Source organism: Heloderma suspectum, chromosome 6 (genome assembly GCF_057233095.1).
Source record: "Heloderma suspectum isolate Gila_16-S chromosome 6, 16-S_ref, whole genome shotgun sequence".
Lineage (NCBI taxonomy): Eukaryota > Metazoa > Chordata > Lepidosauria > Squamata > Helodermatidae > Heloderma > Heloderma suspectum.
Window position 1 is genome coordinate 101841104 of NC_139463.1, and position 21803 is coordinate 101862906.

General features: G+C 52.9%; 1 protein-coding gene across 5 annotated transcripts in view; it reads right to left on the reverse strand.

Moving 5' to 3' along the window:
- The window catches only part of LOC146342125 (myosin-10-like), a 75100-nt gene that overhangs the window by 11966 nt on the left and 41331 nt on the right, over nt 1–21803 (reverse strand). For all 5 annotated transcript variants that reach the window (XM_084805694.1, XM_084805692.1, XM_084805693.1 and 2 more), the window contains 19 exons: nt 19982–20090; nt 18612–18743; nt 17081–17287; nt 16022–16159; nt 14932–15055; nt 13738–13909; nt 11562–11774; nt 11274–11418; nt 10240–10446; nt 9352–9456; nt 7605–7757; nt 6273–6521; nt 5152–5364; nt 4504–4716; nt 3235–3396; nt 2467–2595; nt 2082–2170; nt 1175–1298; nt 874–1082 (listed from right to left, as the gene is read on the reverse strand). In XM_084805694.1, the coding sequence (XP_084661820.1) occupies nt 874–1082; nt 1175–1298; nt 2082–2170; nt 2467–2595; nt 3235–3396; nt 4504–4716; nt 5152–5364; nt 6273–6521; nt 7605–7757; nt 9352–9456; nt 10240–10446; nt 11274–11418; nt 11562–11774; nt 13738–13909; nt 14932–15055; nt 16022–16159; nt 17081–17287; nt 18612–18743; nt 19982–20090 (3093 nt within the window). The remainder of the gene's footprint in view (nt 1–873; nt 1083–1174; nt 1299–2081; nt 2171–2466; nt 2596–3234; nt 3397–4503; nt 4717–5151; nt 5365–6272; nt 6522–7604; nt 7758–9351; nt 9457–10239; nt 10447–11273; nt 11419–11561; nt 11775–13737; nt 13910–14931; nt 15056–16021; nt 16160–17080; nt 17288–18611; nt 18744–19981; nt 20091–21803) is intronic.

The following is a 21803-nucleotide window of genomic DNA, read 5'->3' on the forward strand; positions in this document are numbered from 1 at the left end:
ATCCAGACTTAGCCATTCTTAGAGTATACCCACTGAAATCATCTGGGCTTATGTCAGTCCCCTTGATTTCAATGGGTCTACTCCAAATATTACTACACCTGGATCCAACCCATTAATTCTGTCTGCTCCCACTGAAAACTCGCTTACAGCACTAACCTGTAAGAGGTTTTCCATAGCTCTTTGCCACCCCTCCACTCCCCACCCCCCATACACAACACAGCTAGGAGGATAAGCGAATGTGCAGAATTTATGCACATCACAGAAATTAATTAAAAGAAACAAAATAAAGCATAGAGTAGGGACTGAGTGAATTGTCTGGAAACACCACATGCTGCACAGTTACTGGAATTACAGAGATGTAGATCTGATCAGTAAATTGGGGGGGGGGCCCACTGGGAGTCCATGAAAGAACAGGATATGCTCATATGAGACAGAGAGCGAGAGAGAAAGAGAGGGAGGGAGGGAGGGAGGGAGGGTGGGGGAGGAGACAGCGAACATACAAGTTTGTTCATCTGGTTTCATCCCAAGACCAGCGCTCTAACCACTATACCAGGGATGCAAAACACGCAGCCCTTCAAAACTGTGCCCCCCTGAGGAAAGTGCCCCACCCCCACCCCCGCCCCTCACTCCCAAATTCCCACCTCCACCAATTTTCCTGCTGCCTGTACTCTCCGTTCCCTCCCGAGAGCCTCATACAGACTGCTGTTTCCCCGCCACTGCTAGCAGCAAGGAAACAGCGACCCAGATCAGGAGCGCTCGTGCGTGCACATCCGGTCCCCATGCCAGCATCACCTTGGAGCTGAAACACTCGTGCACGCTAACTGCAACGGCACGGTGAAGAGCACACACGCAGCCTTGGTCCTGTTGCTTTACCTGGACTCCTGCTCCAACTGCTCCTCCAGCTGGCCCACCTTGGATTCCAGGTTTGCAATAGCCATCTTGTACTTGGCCTTGACGGAGGAGTCCATCTCCCCCAGCTTGGCCCTCAGGTCCTTGTTCTGGCGCTCCAGCTGCTGCCGCGCGTTCTCCGTCTTCTGCGAGAAGCTGCGCTCGGCCGCCAACTCGGTGGTGATTGTCTCCACCTGCGGAGATGACAGGGTGGGATGAGGATCAGAAAGAGGGCCCAGCGCCACAGGAGAGAGAGAGAGGTGCCGCCCCAAGGGGGGTAACTCACCTGCATGCTGAGCTTGCGGTACCTGTCATTCATGAGCTCCATGTTGCTTTGCTCCTCATCCAGCTCCTCCTCCAGCTGTCCAATTCGTGCTTCCAGGTGGCGTTTTTCATCCAAAAGAGCTGATCTGAAACACAGATTGAGGGAGTGGGGCATGTGCGTGTGTGAGGATAGCGGTTAATCAGACCACTGTGTCTGGAGGAAACTAACATCGTCAAGGTCACTTAGACTCTGGTGTAGCACCACAGTCATTGCTTCTCTACAATCAGATGAAGGCCAAATTAAAATAGAGCTTTTATCGCTATATTATCCAGCAACATCCATGCCATGTCTAAGAACCTTCTATAATGCAGGAAGTCCCATTTGGCAAAGATCCCTTCTAGTAGCTTCCTCCTGTTGATCTCTGGCTCTAATTGCTTTCTGTTCAGCACGGAAGCAGCATTACCAATGACCAAACTCTTAATTGCCTTTTAGCTGGTCAGTCAGTGGGTGTTTGGGCAGGCTTTCTCATTTTTTTCTCATGTGTTCAGTGGGGTGGGGGGAGGCCTTAATTACTAATTTCTTTTCATTCCGCCCCCCCTCCCATATTACAGAAGAACAGTGCTACTTCATTATAAAAACTGAAATACAAAAAATGAGGTTTTTTTTTAATTACAGAATTCAAGTCACACTAACCCCCCAAAACCTTAGTATTGTTTTGTTTACCCATACTGGACAGATTGGCACTACAACTGCAGTTTAAATTTAAAATTCCAGACTTAACAGCTAGTGTAGAAGCAATCCTAATCCGGATTAATCCAGAACAACATTCTAAGTAACCATTTTATATTCATAATCATGGCAAAAGTAGTAACAGCGGTGGGAATTGGGCTCACAGGGGACAGGGATAACAATCCACCTGTGCACTCACTTGCCACTGTTCCCGTTGGCCAGCTCATCCGCCAGGTCGTCCCGCTCCTGTTGTGCCTGCCTCTTAGCTCGCTCTGATGCTGCCAGATCCTGCAAGGGACGGGAAAAAGGCAGCAGAGAGCGGGTTGAACATGGAGGACAGTGGTTCATGGCTTCATAGCAGAATCCATGAAGATCGGTTCAAATTTCCACCATGAAAAAAGCAGCAAGAGGGTGATGGACCCCTCTTTGATCTATCGATGGACCCCTCTTTGGGCTGTAAACCCAGGGGGGCCAGGTGGAGTTTTTACCTACCCTGCCCCACTCCCAACCACATAGTCTCCCAGGCTCAAACGCCTGTTCGGTTGGGAGGCTCAGCATCCCATTCCAAAGAGTGCCACGCCCACCTCCTGCAGCTGCAGCAACTCCGCCTCCAGATTCTTCAACTTCTTCTCACTCTCACGGGACTGGATGAAAATCTCCTCACGGGCCGCCCGGGTTTCCTCTACTTCCCGCCAGAGCTCCTTCATCTGGGCCTGGAGAGAGACAGCAGAAATAGAACAAACCCAACCTGCCATCCCACTTCAAAGTTATCTACTTTGGGAGCAACATCTTCCCTAAAAGCTAAGAGTATAAGTGAGGCTGATAAAACACCTTCCCTGCTCCAAAAATAAGTGAGTGTATATCAGCCCCCTAATCCCCATATCCTACCGAGATTAAGGGTCTGTATGTGGAACTGACATCATCACATATTCTTGACCCTTTTAATCTCTCCCCCCACTTCACTTCCCTGTGTCAAACTCTAGATTGTAAGCTCCTCAGGGCAGGAACCTGTTCTCTTGCACTCTATGCACTGGACATTGAGGGGAACTACATAAATAACAATAAACTGAGTTTTAAAAAGAGAGAGAGAAAGGGCAGGGGGAAGAGGGGAAGAGGGGGAAGAGGGGAAGAGGGGGGAAAGAGAAAAAGCAAAAAAGAGAAGAAGAACATAGGAAACGGCCTTATGCTGTCAAGCCCAGTGGTCCATTTAACTCAGTACTGTCAAGGCTGACTGGCGGCAGCTCCCAAGCAACCTTCTGCATGCAGAGCACGTGCTCTACGGCTGAGCTGCGGCCTGTCCCTGAACAGAGCACACCTCCCCGCGACCTGCATTCACGCATGCAGACACATACCTGCAACTTGCGCAGCTGTTTCCCTGCCTCATCCCGTCCCTTGTTGGCAGCATCCAGCTGTGCCAGCGCCTCCTGGAGGTCGAGCTCCAGCTTCTTCCGGGCGGCCAACGCTTGGGCCCGTTGCTTCCTCTCAGCATCCAGCTCCGCCTCCAACTCCCGTACCTGAGGACACAACAACAGGGTGAAAACGGGGAAGAGAAGAGACCGTTCCCTGGCATTCAAAGCTATGCCAAGGCCTGCAAGCTCTCCCCTCTCCCCCACCCCCCAACTCCACCCCACGCAGCACCTGGGCAACTTCATAAAAGACATGGGAGGATCCAACACTGCCTAGGGAAGAAGGATGGGAAGGCCTATGACACAAGGATACCTTTCTACCATACAAAGTTTAGTGCAGCAGAGATAAGAAGCTTAAGGGGGAAGCTGGGAATTAGAGATGCTCTCTCAGAAAATCCATTGGAAGGTGTGACCCCACCCCACCCCTTCTCCAATTCTGGGGTCTTGGGGATGATTCTGTTTCTCAAACGTTGTCAAGCTGGGGTCCGGGACTACGTGACGTCCAGGTGCATCCACTGATGCTGGGTTAGCAGCCTGCATAACATGGGCCAGAGATCCATACAGAAACCTTGGCCTAACAAGGTTAGTAACACTTGTCCTGTAACCTGCTCTATCGTTCAGGGGCTCAGAGGGGAGCCACCCAAGGAACACCTGGTGCCTCAACATCTTATCTGGTCCAAGGAGCAACCCAGCCAGGTTTAACGTGCCTCTCTCCTGTAGTGCCAGTGCCTCAACCTGGGGCTTCCCTTCCTGTGGTCTGGCTTGCTCCCTGCTTCTCTTTGCCAAGCCCTGGGGCACCATGCCTTATCGTGAACATCTAGTCTCTGGTTGCGTTCGCTTTCCCCCTCGTGTACTTGCCAATTCCTTTTTACCCCCAGAAACCTCAAATACTCCCAGGAGCACGCATTCATTGTTTTCTTTTGTAATAACACCCTTCCTCCAAAGAGTTCAGAAGGGCAACCTACATGCTCACCCCCTTTTATCCTTACAACAACCCTGCGAGGTAGATTAGCTTGAAAGCTGGTGGCTGGTCTCATTGGTGTACGTCCGCTAACTGAACCACTACAGCACACCAGTTCCTAAGGCAATCCCAGGTGCTTTCTCCATGACCCATGCCTCTACCTTTCATTCTATGCACGTATCTACTTGGGCAAAGGCTGACGGGGGTCGGGGCTAACCACCGCCACAGGGACCCCTCCCCCAGCTCCTTCCCACCTGCTTGCTGAGCAGTTTCTTTTTGTCGTCATTGGCGTCGTCGCGGCTCTGCAGCTCCCGCTCGTGCTGTGCTTTCAGGGCCTGCATGTTGACCTCCAAGCGCAGCTTCCCATCCTCTGTGGCCTGAAGCTCATCTTCCAACTCCTCCAGCTGGGCTCGCATCTCTTGCACTTGTTGCTCCAAGGCCCGCTTGGAGCGCTCCAGCTCATGCACCTGATTCGAAGCAGAAAGAGAAGGAGAGAAAGAAGAATGAACGTGTGCATTTAGGAACGGGATGGCAGGCTGGCTCCCTGCCAAAATGTCCAGGACCCGGTACAACTACAAGAAGCCCAGAACATGCCTTCAGATGCAGGCAGGCAAAACTGGCTGGGGGATTATGGGAGTTGTAGTCCAACACAACTGGAGGGCACCGGTTTAGGGACGGCTGGATTAAATAGACTAAAACTCATAATATCACTCTGTTAAAATGTATTTAATCAGGTTGCAGCACTAGATATTACCCTCTTGACTTCCTGTCTTTTCAGATCCTTATGCCCTCCTTCCAGAGAAGGGGAGTCTGGTCTCTTGTAGCACCTTACTGCTCTACGTTGCCACCATCTCCCGCTCTCCCTTCCCAGCCAACCCAGGCATGTCCAGAGGTTCCCTTACATTCTTGCCGACGTCGTCCTTGGAGCTGACCAGGTCGTCCATCTCGGCCCGCAGCTGCTTGTTCTGCCTCTCCAGCTCCTCCCGGGCCTCTAGCGCCTCTTCCAGGGCACGGCTCAGGGACAACACTTTGGTCTCTTTCTCCCGGGCATTGGCTTCTGCACGGTCCCGCTCCTCGGCATGGCGGGCAGAGATCAGCTTCTCCTCAGCCAACATCTGCCAGGAAACCAAACAGGCCTTTAGGAACATAAACGGTGACCAACTGGTCCTTGGACAGTGGCGGGAGGGTTGGAACCCAAAACTTTCAAACCGAGTCCGTTTGCCAGACTGAGCCCCAATTTTCAAATGTTAGGGATTTTAGGGGATACATGGGAAGGCAGGTTGGCATTGCAGCCATCTGGCTTGAGGCAGCAATTTGGGGGCGGGGGGAAGGTTTCCCCAGGGAGAAAGAGTGTCTGTTATCGGGGGGGGTGTTGCTCTAAGCCCCAAACAGAGAGGCAATTTAAATGAATGGATTTTCTAGGCCAAAGAAGGGGTGGGGGTGGGTGGGGGTGGCAGTTTTGAGAAAATGCCTTTCGCCTTGAGGTAGACAACCCCATTTAGGAACTGAAATCAAGGTGGAGGATGGGGGAAGGGTGACATCAGCTGCTTCAGCTGTAGTAAGGTAGATGTTTAGGACAGGGGTGTCGAACATCAGAACCTCAGGCCAAATCCAGCCCCCTGGGGTTCCCCAGCTGGCCACGCCCTCTTCCCCTGGCTCCACCCCCTTTCCCCAAACCACCAATCGTTTGGTGGTTTCCCGGCCTTCGTGTTGTTTTTCCCCAATTCTAAAAGGTTGAAATGCCTCTCCTGAGGCTTTGTTACTGGCAGTCAGAGCTTTAAGCTCAAACTTGCTGGTATTCCTAGTATTATGGCCCTTCCCCTTTCGCCTCTGGCCTCACCCACCACTGGAACGCTGCCCCTGAGAGTGCTGAAAATGAATTTGGCCCTTGAGCTGAAAAGGTTTCAACAGCTCTAGTTTAGGGGGATATTTAGCTGAGCTGACGGAGGGGAGAAGTACTGTTTGGGGGGAAATAACCACCTCGACTTGGCAAAGGGACTTCATAGGGAAACACAGGCCTCACCTGGTCGAATTTCTTCTGCTTCTTCTCTAGCGCCGAGACCACCTGGCGCTGCTGGTCCAGCGCTACGGTGACGTCATCCAGCTCCTGCTGCAGTCGGGTCCGCCCTTTCTCTAGCTTGTCGCAGGTCTGGACACGCTCCTCGTAGCGCAAGGAGAGTGCCTCCAGCTCCTTGGCAGCCTGGCGGCGGGCCTCTTCTAGTGATTCTGCCGTGCCTGCGTCGTCCTCCAGTTTCTTCTTGGTCTCCATCACCTGTGGTGAAATTGTCACAGAGGAATCACACGCTGCCCACAGACACGCACACAGCGCTGGCCCGTGGTTTGTAAGGGCCCTTGGGCAGGACATCGTTAATGGGCCCCCTCCCCACCACCATTGCCACCAGCTACGATTGCCCCTCACCCTCTTTCTCATCACTGCGAGTGCTGGCTTGCCTGACAGGCAGAGAGCCAGTGAGCAAGCGGACAGTGGCATAAGCTGCTCCTCCTCACCACCACCACCTCTGTTGCCTGGGCCGGAGCAAGAGGCAGGTGAACAAGCAGGTCACAGTGCTGAAGAGGAGGAACAAGTCCAGGGGGCTCCTAAGTGGGCCCTGCAGGGATGCGGGCCCTCAGCAGGTGCCCAACCAAGCCTACCCCGCACACACACCCTCACTTACTCCATGTAGGATGTTGGGAAACGGGAGGCCAAGTTTTATGATAAGAGTTCTTGCAGCAAGCGAAAGCCCAGCTCCTCTCCCACCGTGACTTTATTGTGCTTGCTTTCTTTGTATGTGGACAACGCGGAACAACTTAAGAAACAACCCTATTAACATGTGTTTACCCAGGTATCATCTTTGTTTTCTTTTGTTATAATTTTTTTTACCATACTTTCAGCAAATCTCTGGCCAAAAGGGAGGGTGAGCTGTCTCTCTCTGTAGCTCACAAGACTAGGCAATGCATTTTCCACACTGGAAGATGAAGCACCACCGCCTATTTAAGATTACAGGCACTTTTCCAAGCCCTGGTGCCAGGACGGAGGTAGTGGTGAAATAAAACTCCTTTTTCCCTTTTGTGCACAGATAGAGGGAAGGAGATCTGGCAGAACTGGGCCAGGATTTACATTTTCCCAGCGAGAGAGAGAAGGGCGAGCCCTGATCTTTTTTCTTTTTAAGAATCCCTTTGGGACTTGAAGAAAGTGATTTACTTGAGATAAAACGTGGCCAAGCCTCCCCCACATGGCTTCCCTGGCAGACACATCCCTCCACAAGACCCACTGAAATCAGAATGCTCGTTTTTATTTGGGGGGATGGACTTTGTGGGGATGTTGCCCTCTTTCTGCCACTCCTTTCAATCCCACCTGCTGCTGCAGGCTCTGGATCTGGCGGGTGAAGTTGGCCTTGGCAGCTTCCTCCTCCTCGAGCTGCTCCAGCAGACCTCCTTTCTCCTCCTCCAGCTGCCGGACTCGTGAGCTCAGATTCAGCTTCTGCCGTGTCTCTTCCTGGAGCAGTTCCTGGGATTAGGAGGTGCGAGGGGAGGAGGACAAAAAGCATGCATGTTAAGAGACCAAACCTATCCCTCTCTGCCTGGGAACAGGATTCCCAAATCCACTCAGCTTCTCCCCTCTCCAAAGAAATTAGGAGTCTTGGTTCTCAGTAGGGATGTCTGGGAATTTTGTTTTTGCTCACAAAACATGCAAGCAGGTCCTGTTCAAAGCTCTGGGAGTAAGCGCATGTCCACCAAAAGTATTAACAAATGGTCAAACACGTGCTTGTGTTTGTCTCATTTCCTATTCCCAGTTTGGTTTGCGCAAATTCCCTAATTTGTGCAAATTGCCTCTGAATCTGAATTAGCTCTGCTTTAACCCATGGAGGAAATTTGCTCAAATCTGGGGCGGAATTTGCACAACCCCCCATTCGAACTCTGCTCTGTTTGTGCAAGTTTACCCTTCAGGCCGAGCGAGCACTGAGTCGACATCTGGAGAATACTGGTGATCTCAAACATCACTCATTTGGCCATCCCTAGTTCTCAGCATACCCACCTCTATCCTTCTAGACCAGCAGTGGGCAACGCTTTTCTGACAAGTCATTCCTTCGGGGGGGTGGGGGGCATGTCGGCGGGGGGTGGGGTCAAAGCCAGCATAGAGCAGGGCCAGAGTTAAAAGTCAGCGGGATACCCCGTCGCTCCCTCTTCCTTCCCAAACAGTGAGCCGCCATGGAAGGGACAGATAGCTCTTGCCAGAGGTCTGAACTGATTACATGCAAAGGGCTTTTGAAATTAGTCCTCAGCTGCAAGCGGCGCTAGGGACACAGGTTGCTCCCCCCGTCACTAGAACTTTCCTAGAGAACTCAGGCAGGTGCCTGTTGCAAAGAAGCCTGGAATCCAACCCCCTGACCACCCATCAAAAGGTCAAGTGGCTTAAAGTCCTCTATGATGGAAGGCAAAAAGCTGTCAGGGGATGGGGTGGAGCCTTCTTGACAGTGGCCCCAGAATTATGTTATGTTACGTGTTATCCATTGAGGGCCATCGGTGCCTGTCCCTCCTAACATTTAAAGAATTCCAAAGTAATTTGTCTTTAAAACAAACTTTTAAGGATGTTTTTATGAGTAGATAAATTCGGTGCTAGATGCCTTTCTGGCCGTTAGAGCCCACTTTTGTTGAGTTTACTGGTTTTTAATGACACATGATGATTTAATTTGTAAGCAGCTGAATATCTGGAGAGGGTTTTTTCTTTTTTACAGCATGCGAAGTATACAGAGTGCTTTACAGACTAATCTTGTTTGTTCTCACTGAATCCTGTGAAATAGGCCACATTCATTCCCATTTGACAAACAGAGAAAACAGAGGTCAAAAGAGACTGTGACGTATCCAGAATCACTGTGAATGTGTGGCTAAGTTTGGCTATCTATCAACACTGCACAGGCCCAAGGTGCACATTCAACCCACTGCCGTCTTCCCCATTCTGCCCCTCCCTAAACCTCCCAGAGAATCCAAACAGTCATGATCTTCTGAGAGACAGAGGTAAGAATTGCATCCCTTCCTGTACAAAAGACATATGCTTGTCATTCAAACTTGCTCTGTCTCACACTCCCGTGCTTGCCACGTACCTGAGTATCTTGCAGGTGGGATTCTACGCTGGCCAGGTCTTTGGTGAGCTTTATTGTCTTGGACTCCGCACTTCCAAGGGTACCGGAGACTCCATCGAGCTCATTCTGTTTACAGAAGATGAAGACAGCAGACAGAAAATACCAAAGATGAGGTCAAAATGCATCATGAGAAATCAAATGCAACCTCTCCCAAGGTGAAAGCTAGGGATAAGATCATGGCTGCGCATTCCATGCATCCATTCCACAAGCAAGGACTCATTAGGTACAAAATGCAGCACCTTATGGAGCTTGGCTTTCTTTTAAATAAAACATGCACAGTTCTAGTTCTCATGGATGCACAGAAAAGCTTGAAAACTGCAAAGAGCGGTTGGTGAAGGATCAGGAGCCAGACAGGCAACTGGGCATGGCCTCTAGTAGTTTTGGGCCAGGGTTGTTTCAGTGACATGTAACCTTTGAGATCCACTCCCTTGGCTATTCACCACCATTCAGCTGCATCCCTACTTGCCAATTTACTCCCCACCTTGGAGCCTCTCCTCTATTCATAACCATCTATCATCCTAGCAGCTACCCAACATTTTCCCAATCCTCTCAAAACCTCAATCTCTGCAGTGGAATAATAAAAAAATCTATTTAGTGAATATCTTGCATAATGAATTCTAAACATAGAATTCTGTGGGTTGGTTAGGTGCAAAGTCAGCAAGGCACAGAGAACACTTAGAGATATGCAAGAGCCTTAAAATAAGACTGGGAAGAAGATTACATGGGTATAAGGACCTGAAACACGAGGACTGGGGGGTCAGAAGGAAGCGATTTGAAATATGGTTGCCTTCTGAAATCATCCCCTCCCTCCCTCCCTCCCACCCACACACAGCCATCTTCTACACCTACCTGCAGCTTCACCAGCCTCTCTGTGAGCTCAGTCTTCACTCTTTCACTATCCACAGTCCGGAGCTGCAACTCCTGGACTTGACTCTCCAGCTTCTTGCGCCGTTGCTCTGACTCCAGCTTGGCCCCTTGTAGGACCTTCAGCTCCTTCTGCATCTCGGCATTCTCCCCTTCCATGGCTTGCTTGGTTTTCTCCAGGGTAACTTTGAACTGGAGACCGTGGAGAGATAGAAGTAAGAACCCACCAAGTCTTGGCTCTCAGACGCTCTCCTCTTCTCAAGCCCACCAAGGCCGCAATTCTAAGCACGCTTACTAGGGAGTAAGGGTATCAGAGGATCCAGGGAGCTCTAAATACAGACAAACCCTCCCTCGTTTTGAACCATCAGCCCTTCCTAACCTATCTTAATGCTCAAACACCCGACCGTCCTGACTCTTACACTAGGAGAGGGGAACATGTGGCCCTCGAAAAGTTATTGGACTGCAGCTCCCATCAGCCCTAGCCAGCAGGGCCAATGGTGAGGGTTCATGGGAGCTGCAGTCCAACGACAGCCGGAGGGTCACACATCCTCATCCCTCCCTTAGACCCTCCCGGCCTCCAACCCACTAGGAGCGAGCATTCCCAAAGCCTGTCCCCTTCCAAGGCACTACTCCAGGGGTGCTGAACTTCTTCCAGCCCGAGGGCCGCATTCCATTTTGAAGAAGCTCTTGGGGGCCGTGTTCCAGTGGCAGGTGGGGCCAAAGGCAAAAAGGGTTGGGGCCAACCCCCCCCCCCCAAATACCAGCATATTTTAGCTTCACATTCTTACTGCCAGTAACTAAGCCTTAGGGGAGACATTTCAACCTTTACGGGGGGTGGGGGGAGAACCACTAAACAATGGGTGGCTGGAGGAAGGGGGTGGGCCAGGAGAAAGGGGGTGGGCACCTAGGGAACCCCAGGAGGGCCAGACTGGGGCCCTGGGCCTGAGTTCTGCACCCCTGCACGACATCCTCTCATTTCATCCCAGGAACCCCAGGAACCATGCTCCGAAGCTGCACACCCGGCGCGACTGCTCCAACTGCTCCGACAGCTCCTCCAGGGCAGTTGTGTGGCGCTGGCGCATCTCCACCACCTGTGCTTCGTGCGCCTTGACCTCTTCCTCGATGGTCTTCTTGAGCTCAGTCACTTCCTGCTCCCGCTTTGACCTACGACAGGGAACAGATGGGGCTAGCAGGGTGTGTCTGTGCGTGCTTGGGGGTGTGTGATAGTGGCTTATATACCCTGATGTTCTGCCCATAATGCAGCAGGCTCAGTGGTGGGGCAGGCACTGCCCCGGGCGGCCCTTTACCGTAGCTCTTGCTGCGTGGCCGTCGAGTCCAGCGTGTCCTCGAGTTCGGTCTTCAGCGCCTCCAGCTCCTCACCCAGGTCGCGCCGCTGCTTCTCGGCCTTGGTGCGGGCCGCCTTCTCCGACTCCATGTCCTCCTGCAGCTCGGCCAGCTGCGCCTGCAGCTCACGCAGGGACTTCAACACCGCGTTCTTCTGCGCCGCTTCTTCCTCCGCTCTGCAAGGTGGGCAGGAAAGGTCAGAGGGATGTGATGGCCAGGCGGGGGGTGGGGGGTGGGGGTGGGCTGCGAAGGGGAAAGTGGGGGAGCTGGTGGCGCACGGTATCCAGAAGGAGAGAGAGGGAGAGCGGAAACGCCTTTGGAGAGTGACGGAAGGGTCCAGAGAGGATGCTGGCTGGGGGATGCTGGGAGTTGCAGTCCAACTCATCTGGAGGGCACCAGGTTGGGGACGGCTGAATTACTATCAATGCACACTGTTGTGGTTCCTTTCTCATGAACCTTGGGAATCGTAGGTCAAGAACTAGGCTTGGTCCAACAGTCCCAATTTCCCAGGCTTCCCTGGGAAGGTCATGACAATCACACCAGTTTGGGGCTGCAGGGCAGGATCTCCCAAGTCCCTGGGATTGACCCGTTCTAGAGTTCAGCCAATAAATCCTTGCCTGATCCTGTACAGCTCCCAACAGCCTCCATCTCCCTCAGTCCAAAGCAACCTTCCTGTTGCCCCCCAGGCATGCTGAATGGCAAGTCCCATCATCCCCAACAAGCCAGCTGGGAATGATGGCAGTTGTAGTCCAATGCATCCGGAGGGCGCCAGGTTGGGGAAGGCGGCTCCGAAGAATTATAGTGGGTGGCAAAGGCACCATTCCCCTACTAAACCACCACTTTCACATGCTCTTCAGAAATCCCATTTATCCTGGTGACAATTTCTTTGACTGGTATTTATTCTTCCTAGGTAATTCCAGGGGGAGAAACCAAAAAGGAATTTGCTCCAGGTAGGCCTGGGCCAAGACTTAAGTCTGAGCCAAGGTTCAGCTCTGGAATCTCTTGTGCTGCTCCTCTCTCCCAGCAGTCCCAACGGGAGCACCATTCATCCATCTTGCTCAGCTCAGCTCATTTTTTATCACATCTCTATCTCGCAGGAGGTCAAGGCAATGCAAATGAGGGTATGCAGACAGCCTCCCATCCAAGCCCAGACCAGACCGAGAACTGCTTAGGGCCAAGCTAGACAAGATGCCATTCAAGCAATTGCACAGATTGCTTTTAAAATGTAAATTGCAGGCACAGGGCCCCCTTATTTGGATTGGGACTAGAGTGGTGAGCAGAGGGTTAAAGCCCTCCACCCCCCATGCCAGGGTCACAGTTCAGATCCTGCCCCCGCCCCCTGCAATGTACTTTTAGAAAGAAATTTATTTTATTTCATTTCTTTATTTGTTCCATGTATATTACACATTTTCCTCCAAGGAGCCCAAGGTGCCATACGAGATCCTCCTCTCCATCTTATCCTCACAACCACCCTGTGAGGTAGGCTAGGCAGCAAGTCAGTGGGCCGGATCTCATGACAGGACATCATGAGTTAACAAGGGTTAAACTATCCTCACTTGACCCCCTAATACAAGTTGTGGATCGGGCAGGGGCTGTTTAACACTTGAATAACCCACAATAAACAGGTTCGGCTGGCACGGCGCAGCCCCAATTGGTCCGGCTGGGGGTTGCGCAGTCAAAACAGCATGCAGCACGCGCCACAGTTCATCAAAGGCAAAATGGCCCATGACGAGCCAACCGTGTCGTGCAAACCAGGTCAGTGACCGGCCCAAAATCAGCCAGGGAGCTTCGTGGCCAAGTGGGGACTAGGAGCTGGCAATCCTGAGTCCCAGTCCAGCACTCTTGCCACTGCACCACGCTGGTTCTCTTTTGCGTGGTGTGAATGCTGTTGTGTCTAGTTTGGCCCTTAGCTTCAGCATGTGCCTTGTACTGAGACTGCTGTTTGTGGAACAGATGGTATTCATCTCTCACCCCTGTCCCAGCACCTGTCTAGGCTGGGCCCATAAAAACACTGAAGCTCCATTGCGAGGTGAAGATTTTCAGTGGGACGCTCGGCGGAGGCGCCTCTGCCTCCCTGTGGCTCCCATACAAGCGAGGAGGGCTCTAGGCCAGCCGGCCAGCCAGGCCAGGCTTACTTACCGGGCCAGGGCAGCCTGCAGCTCGGCCTCCTTCCTCGCCAGGGCTTGGCGCAGCTCCTCCAGCTGTTGCTGCAGCTCCGCCACCTGCTCCTGCAGGTCGCCTGCCTCCCCGTCCAGCTTGCGCTTCAGCTTCTCCAGCTCCTGGCGCCCCTTTTCCTCCTTCTTCAGCCGGTCTGGAGGAGGGCAAGAAACGGGGAAGTCAGGCTAGGAAACAGACCACCATCCCTTGGAGAGACTCCCGGGGGGGGGTGGGGGGAATCACGGAGGCACATCAACACAGGAAGGTTTCTTATACTGGATCTGACCCTTTGTCCACCTAAGCCCCAGAACTGGGCTGTTCCTGAACCTCTTTCAGCCCGAGAGCCAAATTCCATTTCTGAGAAGCTCTCCAGGGGCTGCATCCCAGTGGTGGGCGGGGCCAAAGGCAAAAGAGGCGGGCCAAAATGCCAGTATATTTTAGCCTACCGCTCTCGCTGCCACTAACAAAGCCTTGAGAGAGGCTGTTCATCCTTTAAGAATGGAGGGAAAATGCACAAAAACAGGAACACCACCCAAGGATCAGTGGACAGCGAAAGGGAGTGCAGCTAGCAGGAGGGGCACTCTGGGGAAGCCCAGGGGGCCAGATTCAGATATCAGGTGGGCTGGATTTAGGCCCTGGGACTGTGGTTCAGCACCCTTCGTCTATTCCAACTGGCAGTGGCTCTGCAGGAGCTTGGGCAGGGATCCCTTTGCAGTCCTCCTCTCAGAGACCCTTTAACTGGAGGTGCCCAGGACTGAACCCAGAGTCTTCTGTCTGCCACACATGCGTCCTGCCTCGGAGTTAAAAGTCAGCTCCGATGTCAGTGGGGCGGTGCATCCAGTCCAGGGATTCAGTCAGAGCCAGTCAGAGCTCTAAAGGACCTCTCTAAGGTGATTCACTGGCCCACTGACATTGGAGCCACCAGCCTTCCCTGCTCTGAGGAATGGCTCCACACAGCTTGCCCCCTCAACTCGTTCCCTGTGTCCCACATGGAAACTTTGGCTGAGAAGCTGCTGGGGGAAGGGCAGGGCGGATGCGATGCCTCCATTGCCACAGCAGCAAGCCACCCCCTCCCCGGCGCCAGCCCACACTAAACCCGCTTGGGATTTCCACAACAGGGGGAGGAGATCCCTGGCTGCCCCTGGCAAAATCTGGGTAGCCCATCTCTCAGCGCACCTTCCATGTCAGCCATGACTGCTTCATATTTGTTACGCAGTTTGGACAGGCTCTTCACCTTCTCCTCCTCCTCGGCCATGTGAGAGGTGAACTCTGAGAGACGTTCCTCCATCAGCTTCCTCTCCTGGGGGAAGCAACGGCCAAAGAGGGAAGTGAGCATAAAAAGGAGGGTGGGAGGCGTGGGGGGAAGAGCAAAATAAAACCTGGCTGTTCTGGAAACCCAGGAGTACTGGCTCCTGGATTCCTGACCAACCCAGCTTTTCCATTAGCCCCCTTGCTAATGCCCCTAAATCATGTATGAGCAACGCAGGACACGCGAGACCCTCGGCTGCTCCCTGTGCAGCCCGCAGAGCTGTGGGTGCTCCGCCCACTTTCCCCTGCTGCCCAGCTGATCAGCCATCAGCAGCAGGGCAGGAAACAGACTGCTGTTCCCAGCTGCCTGATAGCAGTGAGGAAACAGCGACTTGTATCAGATCACAGGGGAGGAGGAGGGGAGGCTTTAATGCAAGGCTAAGCAACCCACAGGCACCAATGTGCCCCCAGACACCTTCTTTTGTGTCCACCAAAACTCCCTACTCCTCCCAGTGTTTATTTAAAAAACATTTTCACATTTTCTTACTGGCATCTGGGATTCCTTCAGAGCGAAGTGGGAGCCTCTATGTGCTGCCATCTTAATTTCCCACGAATGCCTCCTTTGCGACTATCCATGCCCACCCATGGCAGCCATTTTATGGCTGTGCCCAGGACAGTTTCTCGCATTTCCAAATGTGACCACAGGCCCAAATGTTTGCCCTCCCCTGCCCTAAATACTCCCTCCAGCTCCTCATCTCCTCACGGAGCTCGCTGTGGGCTGGGGAGCTAAGGGCTTTGTTTTTCCTTGGGCAGGCTGCTCTGCACAAGCAGGAGTAGGCTGTGATTCACTGCCCCATGCCAGCAGGACATCGGTTTGGATGACAGAAGATCTGCCCCAAAGAAGGGACGACTCACGCCATCCACGTGCCTGTGCATGCACCTCACATCCACACACAGTGTTTCTCTTTGCAGCGGGGGCGCAGGCAGACTATGGGGGGAGAGAAGGGCCCACACTCACTTTGTGCAACTTCGAGTTTTGGTCTTCGAGCACCAGCAGGTCTTCCTCCATTTTCTTCAGCTTGGCTTCCGTGCTCACTTTCTCCAGCTGCAGCTTCTGCCGGGCCGCCTCCTCCTCCTCCAGCTGCTCTTCAAGGTCCTAGAAAGGAGAAGAAGAAGGAGAAGGAGAAGGAGGAGAGAGGGGGGGGGAGAGAGAGAGAGAGAGAGAGAGAGAGTCAAGAAACTTCTGGCATCTTATAACAAATGTGGTGCTGGTATATCAAGCCCCAGAATTCTCTCCACTAAGCAGAGTGTTCCAAGCTTGATATTCAGTCCATTGGAGAGTCAATGGCTTTCCCCAACCTAGTGCCCTCCAGGTGTTTTGGACTTCAACCCCCATCAGCCCCTGCCTGCATGATCAATGGTCAGGAATGCTGGGATTTGCAATCCAAAACATTTGGAGGATACCAGGTTGTGGGAGGCTGGATTTGAGTGTCAGACAAGGGCCAGCGAGACCAGGGTTCAAATCTCCGCTCAGCCACAAAGCTCACTGGGTCACCTGGGGCCAATCACTACCTCCCAGCCTAACCTCACAGGACTGTTATAAAGATTAAGCCGGGGGAGCCATGTATGTCACCCTGAGTGCTTTGGACGACAGGTGGGATAAAAACATCATAAACGAATTCATTCATTCTAACAAAGCAGGATTGGACAAAGAGATCTTTTGTTGCCTACTTAAAGGAGGATGGGCCCATATGGGCCTTTCTACAATGGGAGTTCCAAAAGTGCGGTGCTACCACAGAGAAGGCCTTATTCTGCATAAGGAGCCATCTAGATATGACCAAGGCTGTGCACACTCTATGCATACACTCTAACGCTTGCCCCCAAGAAAAGCCGATTTCTGCATAAAAGTTGCAAAACTAAGAACGATTTGTAGGTATTTTTTATTCCCCCCTCCCCACACACAGTGTAGACCAATTTAAACCCACTTCGACCAAGGGAAGATCCAGCACCTTCCCCCGAGTGCCCCTCTCCTCCAGCCAACCCTGACCTGCCTGCTTCCCCTGCCCCAGCTTCTCACCTGGACGTGCTGCTGCATCTTCTTCTTGTCTCCCTGCAGCTGCTGGCACCGCTCCTCCTCCTCTTCCACCCGCGACTCCAGCTCATGCAGGATGTCCTCCAGCTCTTGCTTCCGAGCCGCCAGCCGCGCCCGCATCTCCTCTGCTTCAGCGAACAGCTCCGTCTCCGCCTGCAGCTGCTCAGCCAAGATGGTCTTCTCCTCCGAGAGCTACCGAGAAACAGAGATCACGGAGGGGCAAGCATGAGAACCCTGGAGTCTTGAGCACAGGGCATTAGGATGCAAGGAGCAGCCCTATATTGCACCATCTATTCTAGGCAGCCACAGAGTTCTTGGGCAAGGGTCATGCCCAGCCCTGCTTCCCAAGATACTTCTAAAACTGGAGACTGAACCTGGGGCTGTTTGCATGCAGGACCACGATCTACGGCCCCATCACATAAAAGGCTGGAAACAGACCGTTCAGAGTTAGGTATGTCCGTTGTTGGGAAATCCAGCCCTTTTGGGGCTTCCTGGACTTCTGCGGCGCACCCAACTCAGCTTTCATTTGTGAGCCAGGCCGCGCATTTCCCCAAAATTCCAGGACTTCTAGCTTTTTTAAAATTTGCAGAAATAGACACTTGCACAAATTGTGGCTGCAATTCACGCAATTTGCGCTAATTACACAAATTGTGGCTGAAAATCTCACAAATGCCTATTTCTGCAAATTAAAAAAATACAGAAAATCTGCCAGCTAGCCTGACTTTCTGTGAACCGAGTCAGGCCAACTGGCGGAAGATGGAACGGAGTCCAGGAGCCCGAGCCAAAGAAAGCTCGACGAGCTCCACCCCCAACCGGATTTCTCTGAAACCCTATTGAGAGTACAGGGCCTGGGATGGCAGAAGACACAGAGAAAGGAGCACAATGGCCAGAGAAAATGGATTTTTATCTACTTCCTGGTCAAATGGATTTTGTAGGTTGTAGATTTCAGGTAAATTTTTCTCAAAGATCTATGGTCAGATGGTAGATTGCTTGTACCAAGGATGTAAAGAGGAGAAAAGGGAGCTGGTACAGCTGAGGGAGGGGGGACAGAGATATTTTGCAGTATGGACTAGAAGCTTGATGCAGAATGCAATGAAGAGACATCCCAGTGGGACATTTTCAGGGGAAGGAGGAGAACCTGCTCCTAGTAAACGAGAAGAGAAGGAGAAGGAGTTAGGCAGATCGATTGTGAATGGATTTGAGAGGACAGAGATGTCTGGAGGGGAGGACCAGGCAGTAGCTCCAGATGAAAGGGAACAAGAGGACAGGGAAAGATTTCAACCATAGGCAGAGAAGAATGGTGTGCAGGACAGACGTGTGGCTTAGGATGCAGTCCTATGCATGTTTAGACAGAAAAAAGTCCTACAACTCTCAGCATGCCCCAGCCAGCCATGACTGGCTGGGGCATATTGGGAGTTGTTGGACTTTTTTCTCTAAACACGCATAGGACTGTGCCCTTCAGAGGTTGGGAGTACCTGGTGCTGGACACCACAGCTTCTTAGGATCTTCTCCTCACCTGCTGGTATTTGTTCTCCAGTTCCTTGAGATCCATTTGGGTTTTCGTGTGTTTCTCCTGCACCTTTTGCAGCTCCACTGCCTTCGCTTGCATCACCTCATCCTGTCGCGTTACCTGCAACAGGGGCTTCACCTGGCGAAAGCAAAGAGGGAGAGGGAGAGGGAGGGCGCTGGGGGAGCCAAACTAGAAGGGGGAAATGAATCTCCATGGAGAGGTTCAACCCAGCATGCCATCCCAGGCCTCTTCCACCTTATCTTGGACCACATTCTCTGGCCAGAAGGGGTCAGGGAGGCAGCAAGACATGGCCGAGGGCCAGCAAGCTGTGCAAGGACAGTGCATCGGTGCATCAGAGTCTGGTCGAGGCACTGCACAAGCTTTTCCCCACAGCCACAAGGACCTGGACCGTACTTCGTTTAAAAAAGGCAAGCCTAGAGTACTGGGGTACTTGGATAATAGCTTGCTTCGTCCCTCCCTGCCTGAAAGAACACTCAGCTCCACCTCAGAGTTGCCCTTGGCCTGCAGAGCTGAAAGGCAGCACGCTGCTGCCTCTGCCATTGGCCAAGAGGCCAAGAGGCCAAGAGGCCAAGAGGCCAAGAGGCCAAGAGGCCAAGGGCCCTGGGGAGCCTGCACCTCCCAGGAAGGGCATTGCAGCAAGGGGGAAACCAACCTGGCCCCACCCCTGGGCCAGCGAAGGAGCAGCTGCAGGGAGCTTGCTAACCTCCCCCACCCCCTGCCAGAAAGAACACTTACAAGAAGTTTGTCATTAGGAGCTAGTCTGCCTGAGTTTGCTTTTTTCCTCCTCCCTCCCAATCCTTTTTCCTTTTGTGCTGTGTCTTCTAGATTATAAGACTGATATCAGGGCCTGCCTTATTACCGATCTTTGTGAGCCACTCTCGACCCTTTTTCAGCTGAAGAGATGGGCAAAAAAAATGCTTTAAACAAACAACACAAACAATTCCCCCATACAGCACAGGCCTGGGGTCCTGTGCCTTGTGATAATGCACCACCGCTGCAGGGAGAGAAGCCATCATTGCCAAAAATGCTACCTTCGGTACAGTCTGCTGAAGGCTCAAGAAGCCCTGTTCCGGGAACCCTGGGCTCACGGAGATCCCATGGGGCTCAGAATCCCTCTACAGGCTGTGCCCCCTGGAGGCTGCCATGGGTTTGGGGAGGGGGGAGGGGGCAGGGGGAGAAACTCCTGTCATTCCCAGTTACTGGCCGGAGGCAGAAGGAAGATTCCCCTCACCACTCGCCCTCTTCACTGCGACGATCGGTGCCATTCTCTCCACCCTGCACCTGCCCCTGCCCCCCTTCAACCCCGGCGCACTGAAAGCTGGAGGCGGCTCCAAGGTCCAGCAGTTCCAACCCACCTTGGTGAAGAGTCGCCACCACTGCCAATGGCGCAGCTTGAGGTAGGCCGCGCAGTTGCGCTGCATGACCTTGAGGGCGCTCATCTGCTGCTGCTTCTTTGTGAAAGCCCTGGAAGAAGGCAAGGCAGTGAGATCCCCCCGCGCATGCCGCTGGCCTCTGGCAGAGGGCTGCCACCCAGGCGCTCAGCCAGGCCGTGTGAGCACCCTGCAGCAGTGGCATTCCTTGCCCTGCCCCTGCACCAAGCATGCCAACACGGCAGCACTTCTCCATGGCCATGAAGCAGACAGGCTGCAGACTTCGGAGCAGCGGCGAGCAGACGGGAAGGCCCATGGGGCGGTCCTGGTCGGCGAGGCAGGTGGGAGCCACTGACAGGCCTGCTGACCACACCTGGCTACCAGTTACTGACTACTGGTGAAGTGAATCCCTTTCCTTTAATGCCAAGGGTGTGGAACCACTGGTCCTCCACGTGTTGTCAGCCACCAACTCTCATCAGCTCCAGCAATGGCCAGGGGTGATGGGAGCTGTAGCCCGGCAACATCTGGCAGGCCGCAGGTTCTCCTCCCCTGCATTATGCCTATGATGCCCCAGGCTCAGTCTCCCAATAAAACGTTCCTCAGGTAGCTGAGCTGAGAAAAACCTTTGCCTGAGGCCTTGGAGAGCTGGTGCCAGTCAAGGCTGCCAGTGATGAGGAGACCACTGGCCTGAATCTACAGGAGCTCTCCATGTATCTAGCAAGTTAGGCCTCTGGAGGCAAGACCTACCAGACAGGGCCTTCTCTGTCGTAGCACCCAAATTGTGGGACCGTCTGCTTGCCTTTTCTCATTCTCTGTTAGATGTCAGGCAAAGTCTGTCTGGTTTTCTCATGCGTCCAACGCTTCCTCCTCCCACCCCCCTACCCTCACTCACCCCACACCTTCACCCACATCCTTTCATCTTTTTTTAGCTGCAGCTTTATCTGTAGCATTTTATGTTTTTCATTTTGTACTTCTAGTGGTGTTTCATTATGGCAGCCTTCCCCAAGCTGGTGCTCCCTAGATGTTTTGACTGTATCTTCCATCATCCCTGACCACTGGCCATGCTGGCTGGGACTGATGGGAGTTGGTAGTCAAAAACATCTGGAGTGACCCAGGTTGGAGAACAGTGAATTAAAATATGAAATATTGCTGCTTTCCATGGTGATTTTGCTTGTGAGCTGGCTTGAAATCGTTTATAGCAAAGGCAGGACATAAATCCTATTTCAGGAGAACAGCAGAAAATCTCCTTTCACACAGAACTGTAGTGTGTCAGGGAGAGGGCCAGGCCAATGCCTCTGCCCCCAACATGCTCACTTTCTACATGGAGGGAACTGCTTTGTGCAGAGGGGCATCCAGTCATGTGAGCACCCCCCCCCCGCGGTCTGAAGTGGTATAGTCCAAGCACACGCTTACCACCTCATCTGCTGTTTCACAAGCCCTTGATCAGCCTCCCTCAACCCAGCACCCTCCACATGTGTTGTACTACAACCTTGATCATCCCCAGCCAGGGCTGCCAATGGGCACACTGGTAGGGGGTGATGGGGTTGTAGTTCAAGCCATCTGGAAGGCAATGGGTTGAAGGAAGGTGACTTAGAGCTCAGTACAGCTTCCTCCAATCTGGTTCCCTCCAGATGTTTTGGATGACAACTCCCAGCATTCTTGACCACTGGCCATGCTGTCTGGGGCTGATGGGAGTTGAAGTCTAAAACATCTGGACGGGGGACCAGATTGGGGAAGGCTGCCTTAGTCCCAACTGCCAGTCCACTTTGTTCAAAGCCCACCAGAGTTTCCAGACCCTCCTTCCCGA